We start from the raw sequence: 20,047 nt of genomic DNA on the forward strand, positions 1-20,047 counted from the left end.
CATAGCAATAAGACCAAGAGCAAGTCAAATCAGACCAAAATAAATATCCTACAAAAACAACCCACCTTCTTTTTCTAATTTTTTTTTATTTTTATACTTTTTAAAAATTGAAGTATAATTAACATACAGTGTTACATTAGTTTCAGGTGTACAATATATGATTCAGGAATTCTATACATTTCTCTGTGCTCATCAAGAAGTATACTCCTAATCTCTTTTATCTATTTCACCCATCATCCCACTAACATCCCCCTCTCTGGTAACCACCAGTTTGTTCTCTGTATTTAATAGTCAGTTTTTTGTCTCTTTTTTTCCTTTGTTCATTTTTTTTTTTTACATCTTACATATGAGTGAAATCATATTATATCTGTCTTTCTCTGACTTATTTCACTTGGCATTTATACCCTCTAAGTCCATCCATGTTGTGGCAAATGGCAAGATCTCATTCTTTTTATGGCTAATATTCCATTGTGTGTGTGTGTCCGTGTGCATGTGTGTGTGTGTGGGGGTGTGTGTGTGTGTGTGTATCACATCTTCTTTATCCATTCATTTATACTGATGGACACTTGGGTTCCTTCCATATCTTGGCTATTGTGAATAATGCTGCAATAAACGTGGGGGGGGGGGCATGTATCTTTTCGAATCAGTGTTTTCATTTTCATTGGGTAAATACCGAGTAGTGGAATTACTGGATCATGTGGCAATTCTACTTTTAATTTATTTTAAGATTTTATTTATTTATTTGAGAGAGAGAGAGAGAGAGAAAGCGTCCATGAATAGGGGGAGGGACGGAGGGAGAAGCAGACTCCCCACTGGGCAGGGAGGGAGCCCAATGAGGAGCTAAATCCCAGGACCCTGAGATCATGACCTGAGCCAAAGGCAAACACTTAACCAACTGAGCCACCCAGAAGTCCCCCTACTTTTAGTTTTTTGAGGAACCTCCATACTGTTTTCCACAGTGGGTACACCAAAATTGCATTCCCACCAACAGTGCAAGAGGGTTCCTTTTTCTTCACATCCTCACTAACACTTGTTATTTCTTGGCTTTTTGATTCTAGCCACTCTAACAGCTATAAGGTGATTTCTCAATGTGGTTTTGATTTGCACTCCCCTGATGATTAGTGATGTTAAGCATCTTTCCAATGTGTCTATTGGCCATCTGTATGTCTTCTTTGGAAAAATGTCTACTCAGGTCCTCTGCCCACTTTTATCAGATTATTTGTTTTTTTGTTACTGAGTTGTAGAAGTTCTTTATATATTTTAGATATAAACTCCTTATCAGATATATCATTTGCAAATATCTTCTCTCATTCAATAGGCTGACTTTTTGCTTTGTTGATGGTTTCTTTGGCTGTACAAAAGCTTTTTATTTTGGCATAGTTCCAATAGTTTATTTTTGTTTTTGTTTCCCTTGCCTAAAGAGATATCTAGAAAAATGTTTCTACAGCCAAAGCAATCTCTATCAAAATATGAACAGTATTTTTCATAGAACTAGAACAAATAGTACTAAAATTTGTATGGAACCACAAAAGACCCCAAATAGCCAAAGCAATCTTGAGAAAGAACAGCAAAGCTGAAGGTATCACAATCCCAGATTTCAAAGCTGTAGTAATTAAAAGAGTATGGTATTAGCAATTGCACTACTGGGTATTTACCCCAAAGATACAAATGCAGGGATCCGAAGGGGTACATGCATCCCGATGTTTATAGCAGCAATGTCCACAATAGCCAAACTATGGAAAGAGCCTAGATGTCCATCAACAGATGAATGGATAAAGAAGATGTGGTGTGTGTACACACACACACACACACACACACACACACACACACACACACACAATGGAATATTATGCAGCCATCAAAAAAACCAAAATCTTGCCATTTGCAATGACGTGGATGGAACTAGAGGGTATTATGCTAAGCAAAGTAAGTCAATCAGAGAAAGACAAGTATCATATGATCTCACTGATATGAGGAATTTGAGAAACAAGACAGAGGATCATAGGGGAAGGGAGGAAAAAATGAAACAAGATGAAAACAGAGAGGAAGACAAACCATAAGAGACTCTTAATCTCAGGAAACAAACTGAGGGTTGCTGGAGTGCTGGGGGGTGGGAAGGATGGGTGGCTGGGTGATGGACATTGGGGAGGGTATGTGCTATGGTGAGCGCTGTGAATTGTGTAAGACTGATGAATCACAGACCTGGACCTCTGAAACAAATAATACATTATACGTTAAAAAAAGAAGAAGATAGTAGGAAGGGAAAAATGAAGGGGGGGAAATTGGAGGGGGAGATGAACCATAAGAGACTATGGACTCTGAGAAACAAACTGAGGGATTTAGAGGTGGGGGGGATGGGTTAGCCCGGTGATGGGTATTAAGGAGGGCATGTATTGCATGGAGCACTGGGTGTTATACGCAAACAATGAATCATGGAACACTACATCAAAAACTAATGATGTAATGTATGGTGACTAACATAACATAATAAAATAAAGTTAATAAAAAAAAAAAAAAGCTCAACTAACAAATAAATGCTAATGTTTTGCTCCCCGAGGCAGGGGGGAGTAGTACAGTATTGGCACAAAAATAGATCAATGGAACTGAATAGGGGGCCTAGAAATAAATCCACGCTTATATGGTCAATTAATCTATAACAAAGGAGGCAAGGATTTACAATAGGGAAGAAACAGTCTCTTCAACAAATGGTATTGGGAAAACTGGACAGCTATATGCAAAAGAATGAAAATGGACCACTTTCTTACACCATATACAAAAATAAATTCCAAATGGATTGAAGAACTAACTGTGAGACCTGAAACCATAAAACTCCTAGAAGAAAATAACTCACTTCTTCTGTGTCTTTAGTAATAAGAGAACTGACTTGGCCTTCTGTGTATTGTGTTTTTCATTTTCTTTCCCTACTACTCATCCCTTTCATTTTTTGGTCTCAGAATTAGATTTGGTTCTCTTATCACCTATGGAATGACTTTGTTTCCTGACCTCATTTTTATTTCTTGACTCATTCAAGTTACATGAGTTTAAAACACAGTTTCCTGGCGCTTATTTATTAGTGTGTGGCCAGTGGTATGCAGGTAAATATTTAACAACTGTCTCTGCAGAAAAAAAAAAATGTATACATGTGTACATAAGCTTAATATAAACTCTACTGAGATAAAAAGATAATGTACCACACAATTTACAAATAACAAAAAATATATGATTCTATCGCAAATTCCACACAGTCCATTGATTGGCACAGAATGCTTTCACGCTAATTCTTATATCCATAGCCAAGTGATGGTTGCAACTGACAAGGTTGGAATAATGAAGACATATGTCTGACCTGAATGAGTTCCCTGCTGATTAGGTAACAGTTTTCAAGTATTAGAAGGAATATCTCCTTCCATACTTTCTTACACTTTTTATAATGTAAGGGCTACTAACACAATGTAATTTTAAGTTTAATCTGCATTATTAACACTTTCCCCATTTCTTAAGTATAGACAATCAACAAACAATAAATCAAGCCCAGATTTGTAGCAATTTGCCAATTAATGTGGAGTAATTCATTCCTGCCTTAACTGATTTCAAGCTACACAATAAACTGAAAAGACAAAACAAAGACTGGGAGAAAATAATTGCAAAGCATATATCTGACACAGGATTTATATCGGAATATGTTAAGAAATTTCAAAACAAACCCAACACTTAAAACTGTTAACCATTTTGCAAGACGAAGAGTTCTGAAAATTGGTTGCAAAATAACGTTGACTGTACTTAATGCTACTATACTGTAAGATGGGGGGTGCCTGGGTGGCTCAGTTGGTTGAGCGTCTGACTCTTGATTTTGGCCCAGGTAATGATCTCAGGGTCCTGGGATCAAGCCCCAAGTCAGGCTTCGAACTCAGCACGGAGACTACTTGAGGATTCTCTTTCTCCCTCTCCCTCTGCCCCTCCCCCCCACACACACGCACACTCTTTTTCTCTAATAAATAAATAAATCTTTAAAAAAAATAAAAATAAAAATGTTGGGGCGCCTGGGTGGCTCACTCAGTTAAACATCTGCCTTCAGCTCGGGTCATGATCCTGGAGTCCAGGGATCAAGCCCCCTATCAGGCTCCCTGCTCAACCGGGAGTCTGCTGCTCGCTCTGACCCTCCCCCCTCCCATGCTCTCTCTCTCTCTCTGTCCCTCTCAAATAAATAAATAAAATCTTTAAAAAAAAAAAATAAAGATGACTAAGATGGTAAGTTTTATGTTATGTGTATTTTACTACAATTTTTTTAAATAGGAAAAGATATGAACAAATACTTCAAAACAGAATATACTGGGATGGCAAATAAGCACATAAAAGAATGTTCAATATCATTTAAGGAAAGGCAAATTAAAACTACAAAATCTACCACTAAACACCCAGCAGAATAGCTAAAATTAAAAAGAGTGACCATACCAAGTACGCTTAGGATGTAGAATTGAAACTCAAGCTACACTTGTGGGAATATAAAACGTTACAACCACTTTTGAAAACAATTTGGCAATTTCTTAAGAAGTTAAATATACTTCTACCATAGGACCCAGCTTTCCACTCCTAAGAAAACTAAAAGCATTATAACCACAAAGATCTGTACACAAATGTTCATCCCAGCTTTATCTGCAACAGTCAAAAATTGGAAACAACCAAATATTCCTCCAAAGGTGAATGGATAAACAAATTGAGGTATAGTCATACAATGGAGTACTCTTCAGCAAGAGAAAGGAATGAACTACTGATAAACTCAAAAATAATTATGCAAAAAAAGATGGTAAAAAAGAAAGAAATATGTTGAGAAAAGCCAGACAGAAAGAGTTCAGAATTCCACTAAAATATAAAAACTAGTTTGTAACAACACAGAGTAAGTCAATGGGTGTGGGTGGAAAGAAGAGGAAGAGAGGTACAGAAGGGAAGAATTACAAAAGGGTACAAGGAAACTTGAGGATGATGAATACGTTTATTACCTTAATTGTGATAGTTTCACAGGTGTATACATACTTCAAATGTATCCAACTGTACACTTTAAATACATGCAACTGTATGTTAATCCTACCACAACAGATCTCTGTTTTTAAAAGGGTCATCATTTGATCTAGCTTAAACTATGAATGGAGAAAAAGAGATTCACATAAGTCAATCACAGCAATATAGGATAGCAGTATGCTTAATCAAGAGTTAAGTAATGTGGGACCTACACTAAGCACCCTGAAATCACTGAAGGCCTTACTGGTTGGATTAATGGTAGTATACTCTATCCATATACCTCTGGCAAGAGAGCCTATCAAGTTGCTTCAGGACAGCAATATTCTCACAACCCAGTTCTAATCTTAGCCAGAAGAAATGTAAGTTGTTGTATGGCTCAGCACATTCGGTTTTCCTGATCTTGATATTCTAGCCTAACCAGGGCTCAATTTTTTCCAGTTATGTCCCCAGTCTTCCAGTGCCCAACATCCCAATACTGACTACTTCAGATTCCTAACAACTGTTCCTGATCTTAACTGGCTCCCCTTGTCAATTCAGAAATATGCTACCTTGCCCCATTATGTGGACCTTAAAAATCCTTTGATCCATCAGGACCTGTCCTGGTCTGTCTCAAACCTGAAAAACTTCTCATGTTTTCAATACTGCTCTGCTCTCAGTTGTCACTCATATACCATCCCTCCCCATCCTAATCCTTATAGTTTAAACTGGTCCTTCCTAGATCTGCTTCTCAGACTTTAATTCTTGTTTGCCATTCTTGAATTTAAAAGCCCTGACCCTCAGTCCATACTCTGATCTCTCAATCAGTCTTTCCAGCATGAATATCTCCCAGTTTTACCAATCCTGTTCCTACCCATGTGTAGTTCTTAAAAGCCAGAAAGTTGTCTTAGAAACACTGGGTTCTTGGGGCGCCTGGGTGGCTCAGTCAGTTAGACATCTGCCTTCAGCTTGGGTAGTGATCCCAGGGTCCTGGGATTGAGCCTCGTGTTGGGCTCCCTGCCCAGTGGGAAGTCTGCTTGTCCCTCTCTCTCTCCCCTCCCCCCTGTTCCTTCTGTCCCTCTCTTGCTCACTCTCTCTCTCAAATAAATAAAATCTTAAAAAAAAAGAAAAAAGAAAAAAGAAACACCAGGTTCTTAAAGTATAGGTAGAATAGAAATACTAGGAGTAGAGAGGTAAAGGCACAAAGGAAGGGCATAAAAGTTGAAGGAAGAACATGAGCAAATGTTCAAGTGTCTAATGTGAGAAAATATGAGATTGGTCTGAGTGGCACAAGAAGTAAGAGTTAAGCCACAGACAGAGAAGTCTGGGCTTGATAAAACAAGTTACTGAAAAACTGCTGTACACTCCAGAGCAGGGTAGTGACAATACAAAACTGCTATTAGTCTAGTACTGAAAAACATGAGATCAGAGGCAGGAGGTGGTAAGTGATGCTCTCTTGGAAACCGGGGCCTGAGGTAGCAAATCTCATGGTCTAGAAAGGTCCCAGTGCCAGTGGGAAATGATACATGAATGTTCTACAATCTAAAAAGAAAAACTGACATATCTTAGTGACCAAGTAGGTATAGAGTAGATGAGAAAGAGGAGAAGACAGGATAATTATGATAATGGTAATAACTAACATTTACTGAAAGCTTACTCCGTGTCACTCATCCACGTAATTCAAAGCAGTAATTCATTTAATCCTCACACCAACCCTTTGAGATAGGAATTATTATTTTTCTTTTATAGATGAAAAAACTAAAGCAGAAAGGTTAAAAAACTTGCTCAAGGTCACACAAATAGTAAGGGACCACATCAGGACTTAAAGGTAGGCAGTAGAGCTCCAGAACCCATTCTTAACTACCATAAGAGACCTCTATATATTTTAAGGAAGAAGAGAAGGTTTCCATGCAGTAGGAAAATCAACAACCCTAAAAACTGGAAGAATACCATATATCCTGTAAGACTGTAGGAAGGTGGGTGGTTTTGAAAACATGATTAACTGAGTTAATATGTTTTTTTCATTATGTTATATTAATCACCATACATTACATCATTAGTTTTTGATGTAGTGTTCCATGATTCATTGTTTGCGTATTAACACCCAGTGCTCCATTCAGTACATGCCCTCTTTAATACCCATCACCAGGCTAACCCATCCACCCACCCCCCTCCCCTCTAGAACCCTCAGTTTGTTTCTCAGAGTCCATAGTCTCTTATGGTTCGTCTCCCCCTCCGATTTCCCCCCCTTCATTCTTCCCTTCCTGCTATCTTCTTCTTTTTTTTTTTTCTTTAACCATATAATGTATTATTTGTTTCAGAGGTCCAGGTCTGTGATTCATCAGTCTTACAAAATTCACAGCGCTCACCATAGCACATACCCTCCCCAATGTCTATCACCCAGCCACCCCATCCCTCCCACCCCCCGCACTCCAGCAACCCTCAGTTTGTTTCCTGAGATTAAGAATTCCTCATATTAGTGAGGTCATATGATACATGTCTTTCTCTGATTGACTTATTTCGCTCAGCATAACACCCTCCAGTTCCATCCACGTCGTGCAAATGGCAAGATTTCATTCCTTTTGATGGCTGCATAATATTCCATTGTATATATACACCACATCTTCTTTATCCATTCATCTGTCGATGGATATCTTGCCTCTTTCCATAGTTTGGCTATTGTGGACATTGCTGCTATAAACATTGGGGTGCATGTACCCCTTCGGATACCTACATTTGTATCTTTGGGGTAAATACCCAGTAGTGCAATTGCTGGATCGTATGGTAGCTCTATTTTCAACTTTTTGAGGAACCTCCATACTGTTTTATAATAGAACTCAGATTTCATGGTTTCAGTCCTTTCTGAATTTGAGGGCTTAAAAGTCTGCTTGAAATAAAGACAAAATAGTTGCAAAAAGAGAGGGAGAGTGTCAACTTGAATAGAGACTATAGTGCAGAGTATTTTTTAAAAAATCATTAAGTGTACCATCCTTCTTAACCCACATCATGAGAAACTCTACTTCATGAAAGGACCAAGATCATAGCCAAAGAAAAGAATTTCTAGTACTTTCCTTTATCCTGGCCCAGATACATGGTAATGAAGAGAGCCATGGTAATAATCAAAGATCTCTCCACTGATCCTCTGCTCCTAGACCCTTCTCTTGTTAAGAGAATCTATGATTCTAAATATATGTGGAAACAAGGTTTCATTAAGGGATCATGCACAATAAAAGAGGCTTCACTAAGAGAACATCTAAGGTTTTTTCTTTTGTGCATTATAGTCAGAAGAGCAATGAAAATGTGAGCCCTACAGATAACTGAATATACATCGTAAAAGTGTATTCCAATCAGTATTTCACAGGCTCTTAAAACTTTAATGCAAAGTCATCCCTACTAGCTTTTCCAGGTCATTCTGGTTCCCAATGTAACCTCAATGAAGGCAAAGTCAAAATTATACTTTAATACCTATCATTTCTCATTAGACTAAAACCATACCTCTAAAAACTGATCCTTCCTGTAACACAGGGTAATTTTGCTTCTCCCTTTACTCCTTCACAGCAGACCGTTTATATCACCAAGTCCAGCTCCTAACCTTCCAGAATTTCTGTGCCCCACACAGAACTGCAATCAAATGAGGATGCAAGGCCATTGTCCATGGTCATTCACTGGTTAAATGACAGTTTCCCACACAGCAACCTTGCAGTGTGGGTATAATTTAAATTCCTATGTCAGGAAAATTACCAATTACTACATGACATGGACTTTCACTTGTTCATTCTGAGACCTTCAAGGTTACAGGTGAATAGCATAAAGTGTGAATGCCAAAAGTCTACCACGCATTCTATGAGAGACTTTTCATCAAGGAGGATATAGAGAACAAAAAAAGAAAAGAAAAACCCTTGGATTCAACAAAATCAGGTTCTCATAGTCCTAGTTCTACTTAATAGCAGCAAAAATGCAAAATAAGAAGATTGAACTAGATGAAATGAGAAGACTGGACCGATGAAATTATCTCCTGCAGCAATAAGAAAAGTCTACAAGATCTACTTAAGGTAAGCTAGGATCTAGAAAGCTAGAAACTAAATTTAAAAACACTTGTGAGCATATGGGATCCACCTGAACAACAACTGGCTCTAAGCAGTTTCCAGAAGCAACAGCCTCACATTGCCCCTCTCCATTCTGTTTCGCTGCACCTAGTCTTTTGTTCTTTTATTTATAGGCATTCCTCAGGAGCCCTCAAGATTCCTGCTTCATAAAAAAATATCAGATGATTATAACCCAAAAAATGTCCAAGTTAGAAAGCCATTACTCAGAATATTTTATTTTTATAAAATGGAATCTCACAAATATTAACTAAACAATACTATGAACTAAGGAAAGTTACTAAAGTTTTTCAAGTCAAATAAGAATAAACTAACCACAATGCTGCATATCTAGATTGTTTTACTGCTAGAATATATAGGACCTGAGATACTGCCATGAATAACCTACTGCTTAAAAAAAACAAGGACTAGAAATAAACAAGTTGCACATCTCCAGTAACTTAAATTAATTACATGATTTATGAAGATTCATTGTCTCACCATATACACCGGTAGAGCTGAACAGGTGTACTTCACTAAATGTAAACTGGTCTTCTATATAAATATTTCCTAGCTTTTAAGTGTTTTAAACTAGTTTTTATGTTCAAAGTAATACATGCACACAGTATAAGAAAGTTAAACAATAAAGACGGGTACACAATGAAAAGTGAAAGTATCCTTTATTCCATACTACTCCTACTAGGTTTACTACTAAAAACAAATCAAACTCTAGTTTAAATGTATTAGGACGGCCACAATATCCATAGCCCCCTCCCAATTATCTGATTATATTTTTATATTCAATAAGAGGTTTCTTAAGTGATACATACTTAATGTACAGCTCCATTCTAAGGGTTGCTGACTTATCCCTGCATACTGCAAGATAAACAACAATTTTGGCATCAAGGTATCTGGCAGTAAGGTAGGAAGGCTTTTGGAACTTCTAGTTCATGAGATCATATCAATATATATCCCTGGGCAACATACTGTTTCCTATACCTCAAGACAAGTAAAGCTGTCCTAAATTCAACCAAAGGACATTTTTAAATCAAATTAAATTCTTTTGAATCCCCCAACTACACCTGTCTATATGTCATATAGATAAGAATCATTAAGATTGATCAATAGTTGGGTTTATGGGTCAATATTTATTCTTTAACGACATTATTCTATTTAATCTACATCAATATACAAATAAGCAATTAAGTACTTTTAAAAGTATGCTATCTATGTTCTGATTTGTTTGTTTTTTAAGGCTCTCCTTACATGACTTATGCCTATGAAGGCAAAATCTAAGAAAAGCTGGTCCTGGAGAGCTAAATTTTATAAAAGTTAAAGAATGTTTTTTAGGGGCGCCTGGCTGGCTCAGACACCAGAGCATGCAACTCTTGATCTCAGGGATGTATGTTCGAGTCCCATGTTGGGTGTAGAGATTACTTAACAATACAATCTTAAAAAAAAATGTTTATTTGAATAGACTTGATTTGAAATAAAAGTAGGAATCTTAAAATTTTAAGTTTTCTAATACTAAATAAGCATATTCTTAACAAAGACCCTTTTGTGCCTATAGAACAATGAAATATTTGTTGTTGCTTTTCTACCTAAAAAAAAAAAAAAAAAACTCCTCTGGAAAGGAAAATAATTACTTCTGGAAACCATATATAAACTTGACTATATTTAAAGTTTTCATATGTTAACAAAATGGAAATTGCATTATATATGCACAAACATAACTACAAAGTCACTATGTAACAGAAACATGCACACCAAAGCCAAAAATATTTTCAAATACCCATTTTAAAACCTAAAGTAACTTGGAAATCTTTTACAAATCAATATATTTGTAACTTAGACTCAAACATTCCATTTCTCAGGCCACTGCCAATTTCAACTTAGAGCTAACTATAAAAAGGAAACAAGTCTAGCTACATTTTCATGAATAACTAACCTTGACTTAATTATATGTTGATTCAGCACAGCTCCCACATTTGAAACAAGTTTTAACTAGGAAGGTGGCTATAATAGTCAAATACCAGCAAAGTGATGAGAATGACATAGACCCTATGTCACGAGTTACTATAAAGAGATGATTATTAATCATTGTTTCTCACCCAATCAAGGATTAAGCAAACTTCCCCCATTTATTCCTGCATCATTTTTTCTTTCTCTACTGGATCATTTCATCTGTATTATAAACACTTCAATATCTCCCACCTTAAGTAAAATTTTTCACCCAACAACATATTCCCATTGCCCCATTTCCTTGATTTATAGAAAAGTCCATTAAAAAAAAAATTACCCTGGGGCGCCTGGGTGGCTCAGTTGGTTAAGCGTCTGCCTTCAGCTCAGATCATGATCCCAGGGTCCTGGGAACGAGTCCTACATCAGGCTCCCTGCTCAGTGGGGAGTCTGTTTCTCCCTCTGCCTCCCCCACTTGTGTTCATGCTCTCTCTCTCTTAAATAAACAAATAAAATCTTAAAAAAAAAATACCCTCAGGACACCTGGGTGACTCAGTCAGTTAAGCATCAGATTCTTGATTTCGGCTCAGGTCATCATCTCCGGGTCGTGAGACTGAGTCCTGTGTCCCGCTCCCACTCCACCCTCAGTGCAGAGTCTGCTTGAGAGTCTCTCTCCTTCTCCCTCCTCCTCTCACCCTGCTCATGCACTCTCTCTCTCAAATAAATAAATAAAATCTTAAAAAAAAAAAAAAGACTATCCTCACTTTATTTTCCTCTCCGATTCTTGAACCCACTATGATCGTGCTTTCATCTCCACAGAAATTGTTTGTAGCAAGGCCACCACTGATCTCCATATTGCCAAATCCAATCTTCAATTCTCAGTCCTCATCTTATTTGACCTATTGGCAGAATTTGACACAGCTAATTAATTTTCTTCTCCCTGACACATTTTTCATCCTTTTGCCTCCTATAAACACCACTCACTCTTGGTTCTCCTCCTGCCCCACTGGTCCTCCTTCAGCACCTCCTTTGCAAATGCTCATCTTCACCCTGATCTCTAAATAAAATTAGCTTGCCTAAGGGCTTAAGTTTTTAAACCTTTTCTCTTCTCTATATTTCCCTCACTAGGCAACCACAGCCTGTTTAGACTTTAAATGTGATATATATATCACACACATATATATATATATCAACACAGCCTGGTCCTTCTTCTCTGTACTCCAGACTCATACATCTAGCTGCCCATTTGAAATCTCCACTTACAGATACCTAATAGGCATCTCAACATTTAACATGGTCAAAATATAATCCTAGATTCTACATAAACACCTTAAAGTCTACTTCCCACCTCTACCCATCTGTCCCTTATCAGTATAAAACCAATTCCATCTTTCCAGTTTCACAGGCCAAAACTCAAGAGTCATTCCTGACTCTTCTTCTACTTTACTAGTCCTACCTTTGAAATATATCCCGAGTACACTGCTTCTCATCACCTCTGCCACTAGCCCCCAATCAAAGCCACTATGTCATCTCTTTCTTGTACTATTATAGTAAGCCTCCTAAACTAGATTCCCAGTTTCCACAAAACAGACCATCCATACAATAGCAAGAACAATTCTTTTCAAACCTAAGTCAAGTCATGTCACCTTTCTGCTCAAAATTTCTCATGACTTGCCATATCACTTGGAATAAAAACCGAAGTTGTTGGAATAGTCTACAAAGCCTCATGATCTAGCTCTCGCTGCCTACCTCATCCACTACTCTTCCCCTTGTACACATCACTTCAGCTACACTGTCCTCCTTGCTGTTCCTCAAATACACTAAGCATATCCTGCTGCAGAGCCTTTGTACTTGCTGTTCCTCAACCTGAAAACCCTTTCCCTGGATATCTGTATCACCTCTCTCTTGCATTATTTAGGCTCAAATGTTACCTTATCAGGGAGACCTTTTCTTACTATCCTATATAAACTAGCACCTCCCTACCCATACTGTCACTCTCAATCCTCTTATCAGCTTTATTATTCTTAGCATCCATTACCACCTGATACAGAACACACAGGAATACCTCGTTTTATTGTGCTTTGCTGTATTGTACTTCACAGATATGGCATTGGTTTTTTTGTTTGTTTTTTGTTTTTTTATAAATTGTGTAGGTTTGGGCAGTTGGGTGGCTCAGTCGGTTGAATGTCTGCCTTCAGCTCAGGTCATGGTCCCAGGGTCCTGGGATCGAGCCCCGCGCATCGGGCTCCCTGCTCAGCGGGGAGCCTGCTTCTCCCTCTCCCACTCCCCCTGCTTGTGTTCCCTCTCTCACTGCATCTCTCTCTGTCAAATAAATAAATAAAATCTTAAAAAAAAAAAATTGTGAAGGTTTGTGGCAACCTTGAATCAAACAAGTTCATTGGCGCCATTTTTCCAACAACATTTGCTCACTTCATGTCTCTATGTCGCATTTTGGTAATTCTTGCAATATTCCAAACTTTATTATTATTATTATTATATTTGTTATGGCTATCTGTGATCAGTGATTATAACTCACTGAATGGTTAACATTTTTTAGCAGTAAGTATTTTCTAATTAAGGTATGTACACTGTTTTCTTAGACATAATGCTATTGTACACTTAATAGAATACATTACAGTATAAACATAACTTTTACATACTGGGAAACAAATTCATTTGACTCATTTTATTGCAATATTCATTTAATTGCAGTGGTCTGGAACCAAATCCACAATATCTTTGATGTATGCCTGTAATTATTTGTTTACTGTCTGTTTTCCCAAGTACTAAAACGTAAGCACCATGAAAGTAGCAATTGTAGTTTATTCGAAATGCAGCACTAGCGGGTAGTCCAAGATGGCAGCAGAGGAAGATCCTAAATTCACATCCCATGGACACACCAAATCTACTGCTACATATCGAACAATTCCCTCTGGAAAAGAATGAAAACTAGCTGAATAGCTCCTTTGCAACAAATGGTAAAAGGGCCACATCAAGATGGGAAGGAGAGGCAGGATGCAGTCTCTTCAAAACCCCACCCCTGGCACGGGGACCCACAATCAGAAGGAATCTCACGAATCCAGATTTTCTCCCTGAGGAGTGAAGGGTTCATGCCCCACATCAGGTACCCCACTCCTTGGGAACTGTAACAGAGAGATGCACCCCCAAAACATCTGGCTTTGAACACCAACAGGGCTCACATCCAGGAGACCCAAAGGGCTGTAGGAAACTGAGATACTTCTCTTAAAGGGCTCACATGCAGACTCAGTCGCCCTGGAAACCAGCACAAAAGCAGCAATTTGAAAAGTGCCCAGACTATATGTGAAGAAGTTTCACTGGCTAATCTTAAAACATCTATCAGAGAGGCAGGGGCCTGTCGGAACTTCCCAGGGATGGAGGCACTGGCCGGGACTTTCTGGTGCTCTCCCTCTGCCCTGATAGCGCCAACAGGGCAGCCCAGCCTATGGCCGTGGGAAAGCTGTGTCTGCACCAGCCATGCGCTCTCCTGTGGCCTTGCTAAAGCTGGCAGGCACATGCAGTCTACACAGGGGACACTCCTTGATCACCTGCTCTGGTGGCCAGGGGGGCCTGCATTCCTGGGTCCAAAAGGGCTGTAACAATTGGAGAGAGACAGTTCTTGGCAGGCTATTGCCTCCAAGGCACCACAAAGACAGCAGTCTGAAACACATCCCTAGTCTTTCTGTGAAACAGACCTATTTACTTGTCCCAGAGCTTCAGCCTGAGGGCCACACTTCACATTTGCCACACATCTGGAGGCTGTGGAGGTGCTTTCAGGGAAAGTAGGCCAGGGGACACCATCTTTACACTCTCCCTAAGCCTCACTACATTTCGCCAGTACCTCCCAGAAGGGAGTTTATACACTCATCTAAAGCCCTGATTTTTGCCAGTTGCCCAGAGGACACCTTTAGATCACCTGGTCTGAAGGCCAACTGGGTTTACAACTACAGTTGCACAGGACTACGTATTTTAAAACCTGCTGCCTGAGGGTCTGGCTTCCAATCAGCCTATAACTAGGGGCTGCCTGAGATCTACCCCCTTCAGAACACTGACAAGTCTTGGCACACTCTCAACAACTGGGACTTATCAAGAATAAATCAAGCTGCTTAGACAATCACAAAGGTTTCAGAGACAACCAAGAGCTAGGGCAACGTTGAAAGATAAGGTTCATCTCCTCCAGGAGGCCACTCTTTGAGGACTCATACATAGAAACAAACATAGAGTCAAGCAAACTGAGAAAACAGGAATATGTCCCAAACAAAAGAACAAGATAAAACCTCCCCCCAAAAACTTTAATGAAACAAAAAGCAGCACTAAGAAGAACACCTGGCATTTAGCCGGGTACATATTTGCTGAATGACTAAATAAATAATAGTTTAAGTTATTATGCTAAAAGTTTATAAAGATTAACTCATTTAATCATCAAAAAACTATGTGGAGGTACTATTAATATTCCAATTTTACCAATGACACAAAGGCATAAGAGATTAAGTAACTTGTATGTCACATACCTTATAAGTGGTACAGTCAACCTCCTATCTATTAAATGAGATCAAGTTAGATCATACAAATGGACCACTTAACAAAATGTTTGGCACATTAAATACCTAGCACTTATGGAATACTTATTATGTGCCAGACATTAATGTAGGCTCTTTGTGTGTATTTACTTATTTAATTCTCATATTCTTCAATAAGTAGATACCATTAGTTCACTATTTTTTATTTATCGGGGCACCAAACCTAACTCAACAGAAGTTACATAAAAGACACTGCTGTGAAAGAAATGGGACAAACTCCAACCTTTACTCTTCTCGGAAAACAGTTAACATGTGCTTAAAAAAATGTGTTTTGAAAGTTAGCACTGGAAACCAAATCAAAACGAACTGAATTCCTATCACATACAGACACACTCTTAACTGTATTTGTTAGCTTGTAGTTCTAGAAAGCCTTCTAAGATTCAAAGACAAAACAATCACAGATTTTCTTCATTAAAAAGAAAAAAAAAGCTACCTATTCCCCAAATATCTGGTTAGCTACTCCATATTGCACGTATTGTTTAACATATCTTTTTCATTATAAGGAAAAAACGAATTAAAGTAGATCTTTTTTCATATTTAAAACAGAACTTACTCATTTACATCAACCTGAAATCATCAAGTTTATGCACTGCAAATCAGCCTCTGCTTTAAAAGTCAGTTTTATTACCAAAAAATAAATTTTAAAATTACTGCACCTGAGAAAATAGCCAATTCCTTTATCCTTGAGTTAAAATGAAAGCCAAAGGAATCATGAAAATGACTACATATAATTTCTTCAGCTCAACACAGCATTTATTTTTTAATTTTTTAGTTCCATCTATAAATACTATTCTATATTAATAATTAAAAATGAAACATTCTGGGTAAAGACCCTTAAAACTTACGGTGCAATAATGGCTCTAGCAGGTCTTTTTGTAGACTGTACTTGTGAGAGCCAACCTTCTAGCTGTGCATTCAGCTGCGGTCCTATAAAAAGAGAAAGAGGGAAATTGGAGTTAGCAGAGAAATGTACTATATATAACCATACTTGACACAAAGTCCTTATTGAACCTATCTGGGACTAAAATAGCTTAATGGGCAGTGGGATCATTAGTTTGGATGTTAATGTTTGAAACTTAACCAACTACTAAGCAAGCCACAGATAAGGCCATATACTGATTATACAAAATTTGCTTTTATCCACTTACTTATTTACAACCATCTTCATTCCAGAACAACAATACGATTCTATAATTTGAGGCACTGTTTAAACAAAATAAAACAAGAAACAAAAGACTCTTGGCACATGAAAAGAAAATACCTGAGTGATTGTATACAGAGCACCAAAACTTGCCTTAATCACTAAAATCACATCCATGGAGTGATCACTCCCATACCCAAAACCTTTCCTTCTATCCACTCCAGCCCCTACTCTGGTGATCACATTGATAACCAGTGACTATGCCGTGTCAAAAATCTCAATTTCAAGCATCCCACTCTCCTCACTGCCTATCTTTCCAGTTCACTTCTAGAAATCTGCTGATTGCCAACAGACTTGGAGTTACTTTTCCCACTATCCTTCCTCTCCTTTCTTCTTCCCCTTACCCAGCCTGAGACTTGATGTTCCATCACTATAATCATTTCCTTACCTATGCCCTCATTCTTGCTCCTCTCTTCCTCCACCACAGTCAAATCAGTTAAAACCAACTTTCCACTTAACACAGTACCTTCACTTGTGCAGATGAATGAGAAGACAAACGCAACCACATGAACTTTAAAATTATACCCATAAATTGCAGACCCTTAGCAAAGCTCAGAAATCATATCACATTAACCTAGTGAATTTGCTCTCCCAGCCTTAAGATAATTACTTCATATAGCTTCTCATTTTACCTTAAAGCCTCATCCCCCTCTCACTCCCAGTAGATGATCATGCTTTTTCATTTTGTCAAGGAAAATCAGAAGATGGCCAACCATCCTGGTTTGGCCAGGACTTCCCCAGTTTTAGCACTGAAAGTCCTGCACCTTGGGAAACCTCTTAGTCGCAGGCAAACCTGGACGTTAGTCACCCTAAATTCAGAAGAGAACTACTTCCTCTTCCTACCATTTATTCTGTCTTCTCTCCTGTGTCAACACATTGACCTTACTCCTAATCAAAAGTCAAACAAATTCCTTCTGCACTGGGTCCCAATGTTTCTCTTCTCAAGGACTCTACTCATAGATACCTGTCCCAGTCTCCTGCACTAACTTGTCCCTTTTACTAGATCGTTACCATTAGCATGCAAATATATAATATAAGCAGACTGATTTCCCCCCAACTACCACCCATTTCTCTGGCCCCTTTTTTTCTCTAGCTCTCTTTTTTTAAGCATTTAATCATAAAATATTTAAATGTTACAAAAGAATCTAGATAATAATAAAATAAACATCCATGCATCCACTACCCAAATAAATTAAATTTTAACATTCTTCTTTACTTAAGATCTTCCTTTATTAAGAAATAAAATATTACAGACACACTTGAAAACCTTGCTGATCCCATTATACATGTCCCTCCTCAGAGGGAAATCAAAATCACTTACTGATTCTGGTGTTCATCATTACATTATTATACTTTTACTAATGTATATATCCATAAAATATGCATTGTTCTGCATAGGTATTATTCTACATGTTTTTAAATATTACATAAATATACTGTGCATGTTCTTCCATAATTTGATTTAGTACACAACATTATTGATAACAGGTACTCATGTTGATTTTGTAGCTCTAGTTCACTCACTTTCAATGCTGTATTATACTGTGTGAATATACCAAAATTTATCTATTTATTCTCGTCACAGACACTTGGTTGTTTCCACTGTTTCACTGTTAATATGCAATGTTACAAGTCTCTTATAATCATGTATTAAGAGTTTTTCTGGGGGCCGCCTGGCTGGCTCAGTCGGTTCAGCGACTAACTCTTGATTTCCACTCAGGTCATGATCTCAGGGTCGCAGAATGGAACCTGTGTCAGGCTCCATGCTCAGCGGGGAGTCTGCTCAGGATTCTCACTCCCCCGCTCTTTCTGCCCCTTCCCATCACACTCACTCGCTTCCCACCCCCACCCTCTCAAATGAATAAATCTTTTTTTTAAAAAAAGAGTTTTTCTGGGATTTAACTACAAATAAAAGTACTGGATCATAGAGTACGCATATCTTCACCTCTACCAGAACACTGCAAATTGCCCACTAAAGTGGCCAGATCAATTTACCCATCAGTGTAAAGGCATAAAAAATGAGAAGTTTAATTTTTCTTGTTAAAAATAAGGGAAGAATGGGGCACCTAGCTGGCTCAGTGGAACATGAGACTCTGGATCTCAGGTTGTAAGTCTGAGCTCCACGTTTGAGCATGAAGCCTACTTAATAAAATAAAATAAAATAAAAAAGAAAGGAAGGAAGAGATACCCCCCACATTTTTCTTAAAGCACATTCTCTAGAAAACTTGTAATTGTAAATTATTTCTCCATCCCTTTGAAATATATGTAAATCTTTTTAAAAGCTAAATAAGCTTCTAGGGACCCCAACTGGCTCAGTCAGTAGATCAGGCGACTCTGAGTTCAAGCCCCATGCTGGGTGCACAGCTCACTTTAAATACAGCTTATTTTAAATAATAAATAAGTCAGTCAGTAAGCAAGCAAGCAAGCAATCAAGCTTGCAAGCAAGCTTCTAACCAGCAACCCAGGACTCTTTGAAATGTGATTTGCCCCAAAGGAAATAGCACCCTCTTTCTGCCAGTTTTGTGGGAAGACAGGAACCTAATAACTAGCTGGCCACCTAGCTCCCAGTTGCAAAATTACCTTCCTCTCATAAGAACACAAGTTTATTTTTAGCCAGTTACAAATACATACGGTCACCCCAATTACCAACTGATTTAAAATGAACTATGTGTGAGAAATGTTGCTATCAAGCCCTCTGACTTGAGCACTACTTACAATTTATCTTGAGAACATGTATGTAATGGGTTGTATCTGGCCATATAAAGGGTGAGCTCTCTTTAGATCTCTGAAATCTCTTAGCAGATTGACTGTGATGTGCTTCACATTGTGGCTCAATGCTTATTTTCTTTCTCTTCTGCCTCTGAAGAGAGGTTTTTCTGAAATGGAGGTTTTGGTTTAAATTATATTTCTCCAACATCGGCAATGGTTAAAAATTCCCATTTCCCCTCATCCTTACCAATATTCGATACTGTCAGAATTTTTAATTCTTTGGCAATATGATAGGTATGAAACAGTATACCTTTATTTCTTCTAATTTGTTTTTCCCTGATATCCATTGAGATTAAACATCTACTGACTTGGATATCCCTCTGCATATATTTAGGACTATAAATAGAAACAAGTCAAGTTTATAATGAACAGCCCATCTATAAAATGCCAAAGTACAAAAAAGTTCTGATTTCAGCAATGTAGTTTATTTTAAAAACTTAAATTTA

The 20,047-nt window shown here is 38.0% G+C and overlaps 1 protein-coding gene across 2 annotated transcripts in view; it reads right to left on the bottom strand.

Moving 5' to 3' along the window:
* The window catches only part of MEMO1 (mediator of cell motility 1), a 119,668-nt gene that overhangs the window by 46,771 nt on the left and 52,850 nt on the right, over positions 1 to 20,047 (bottom strand). For both annotated transcript variants that reach the window (XM_032410241.1, XM_032410240.1), the window contains one exon: positions 16,477 to 16,558. In XM_032410241.1, coding sequence (XP_032266132.1) covers positions 16,477 to 16,558 — 82 coding nt within the window. The remainder of the gene's footprint in view (positions 1 to 16,476; positions 16,559 to 20,047) is intronic.

Source organism: Phoca vitulina, unplaced genomic scaffold (genome assembly GCF_004348235.1).
Source record: "Phoca vitulina isolate PV1807 unplaced genomic scaffold, GSC_HSeal_1.0 scaffold12, whole genome shotgun sequence".
Taxonomy (NCBI): Eukaryota; Metazoa; Chordata; class Mammalia; order Carnivora; family Phocidae; genus Phoca; species Phoca vitulina.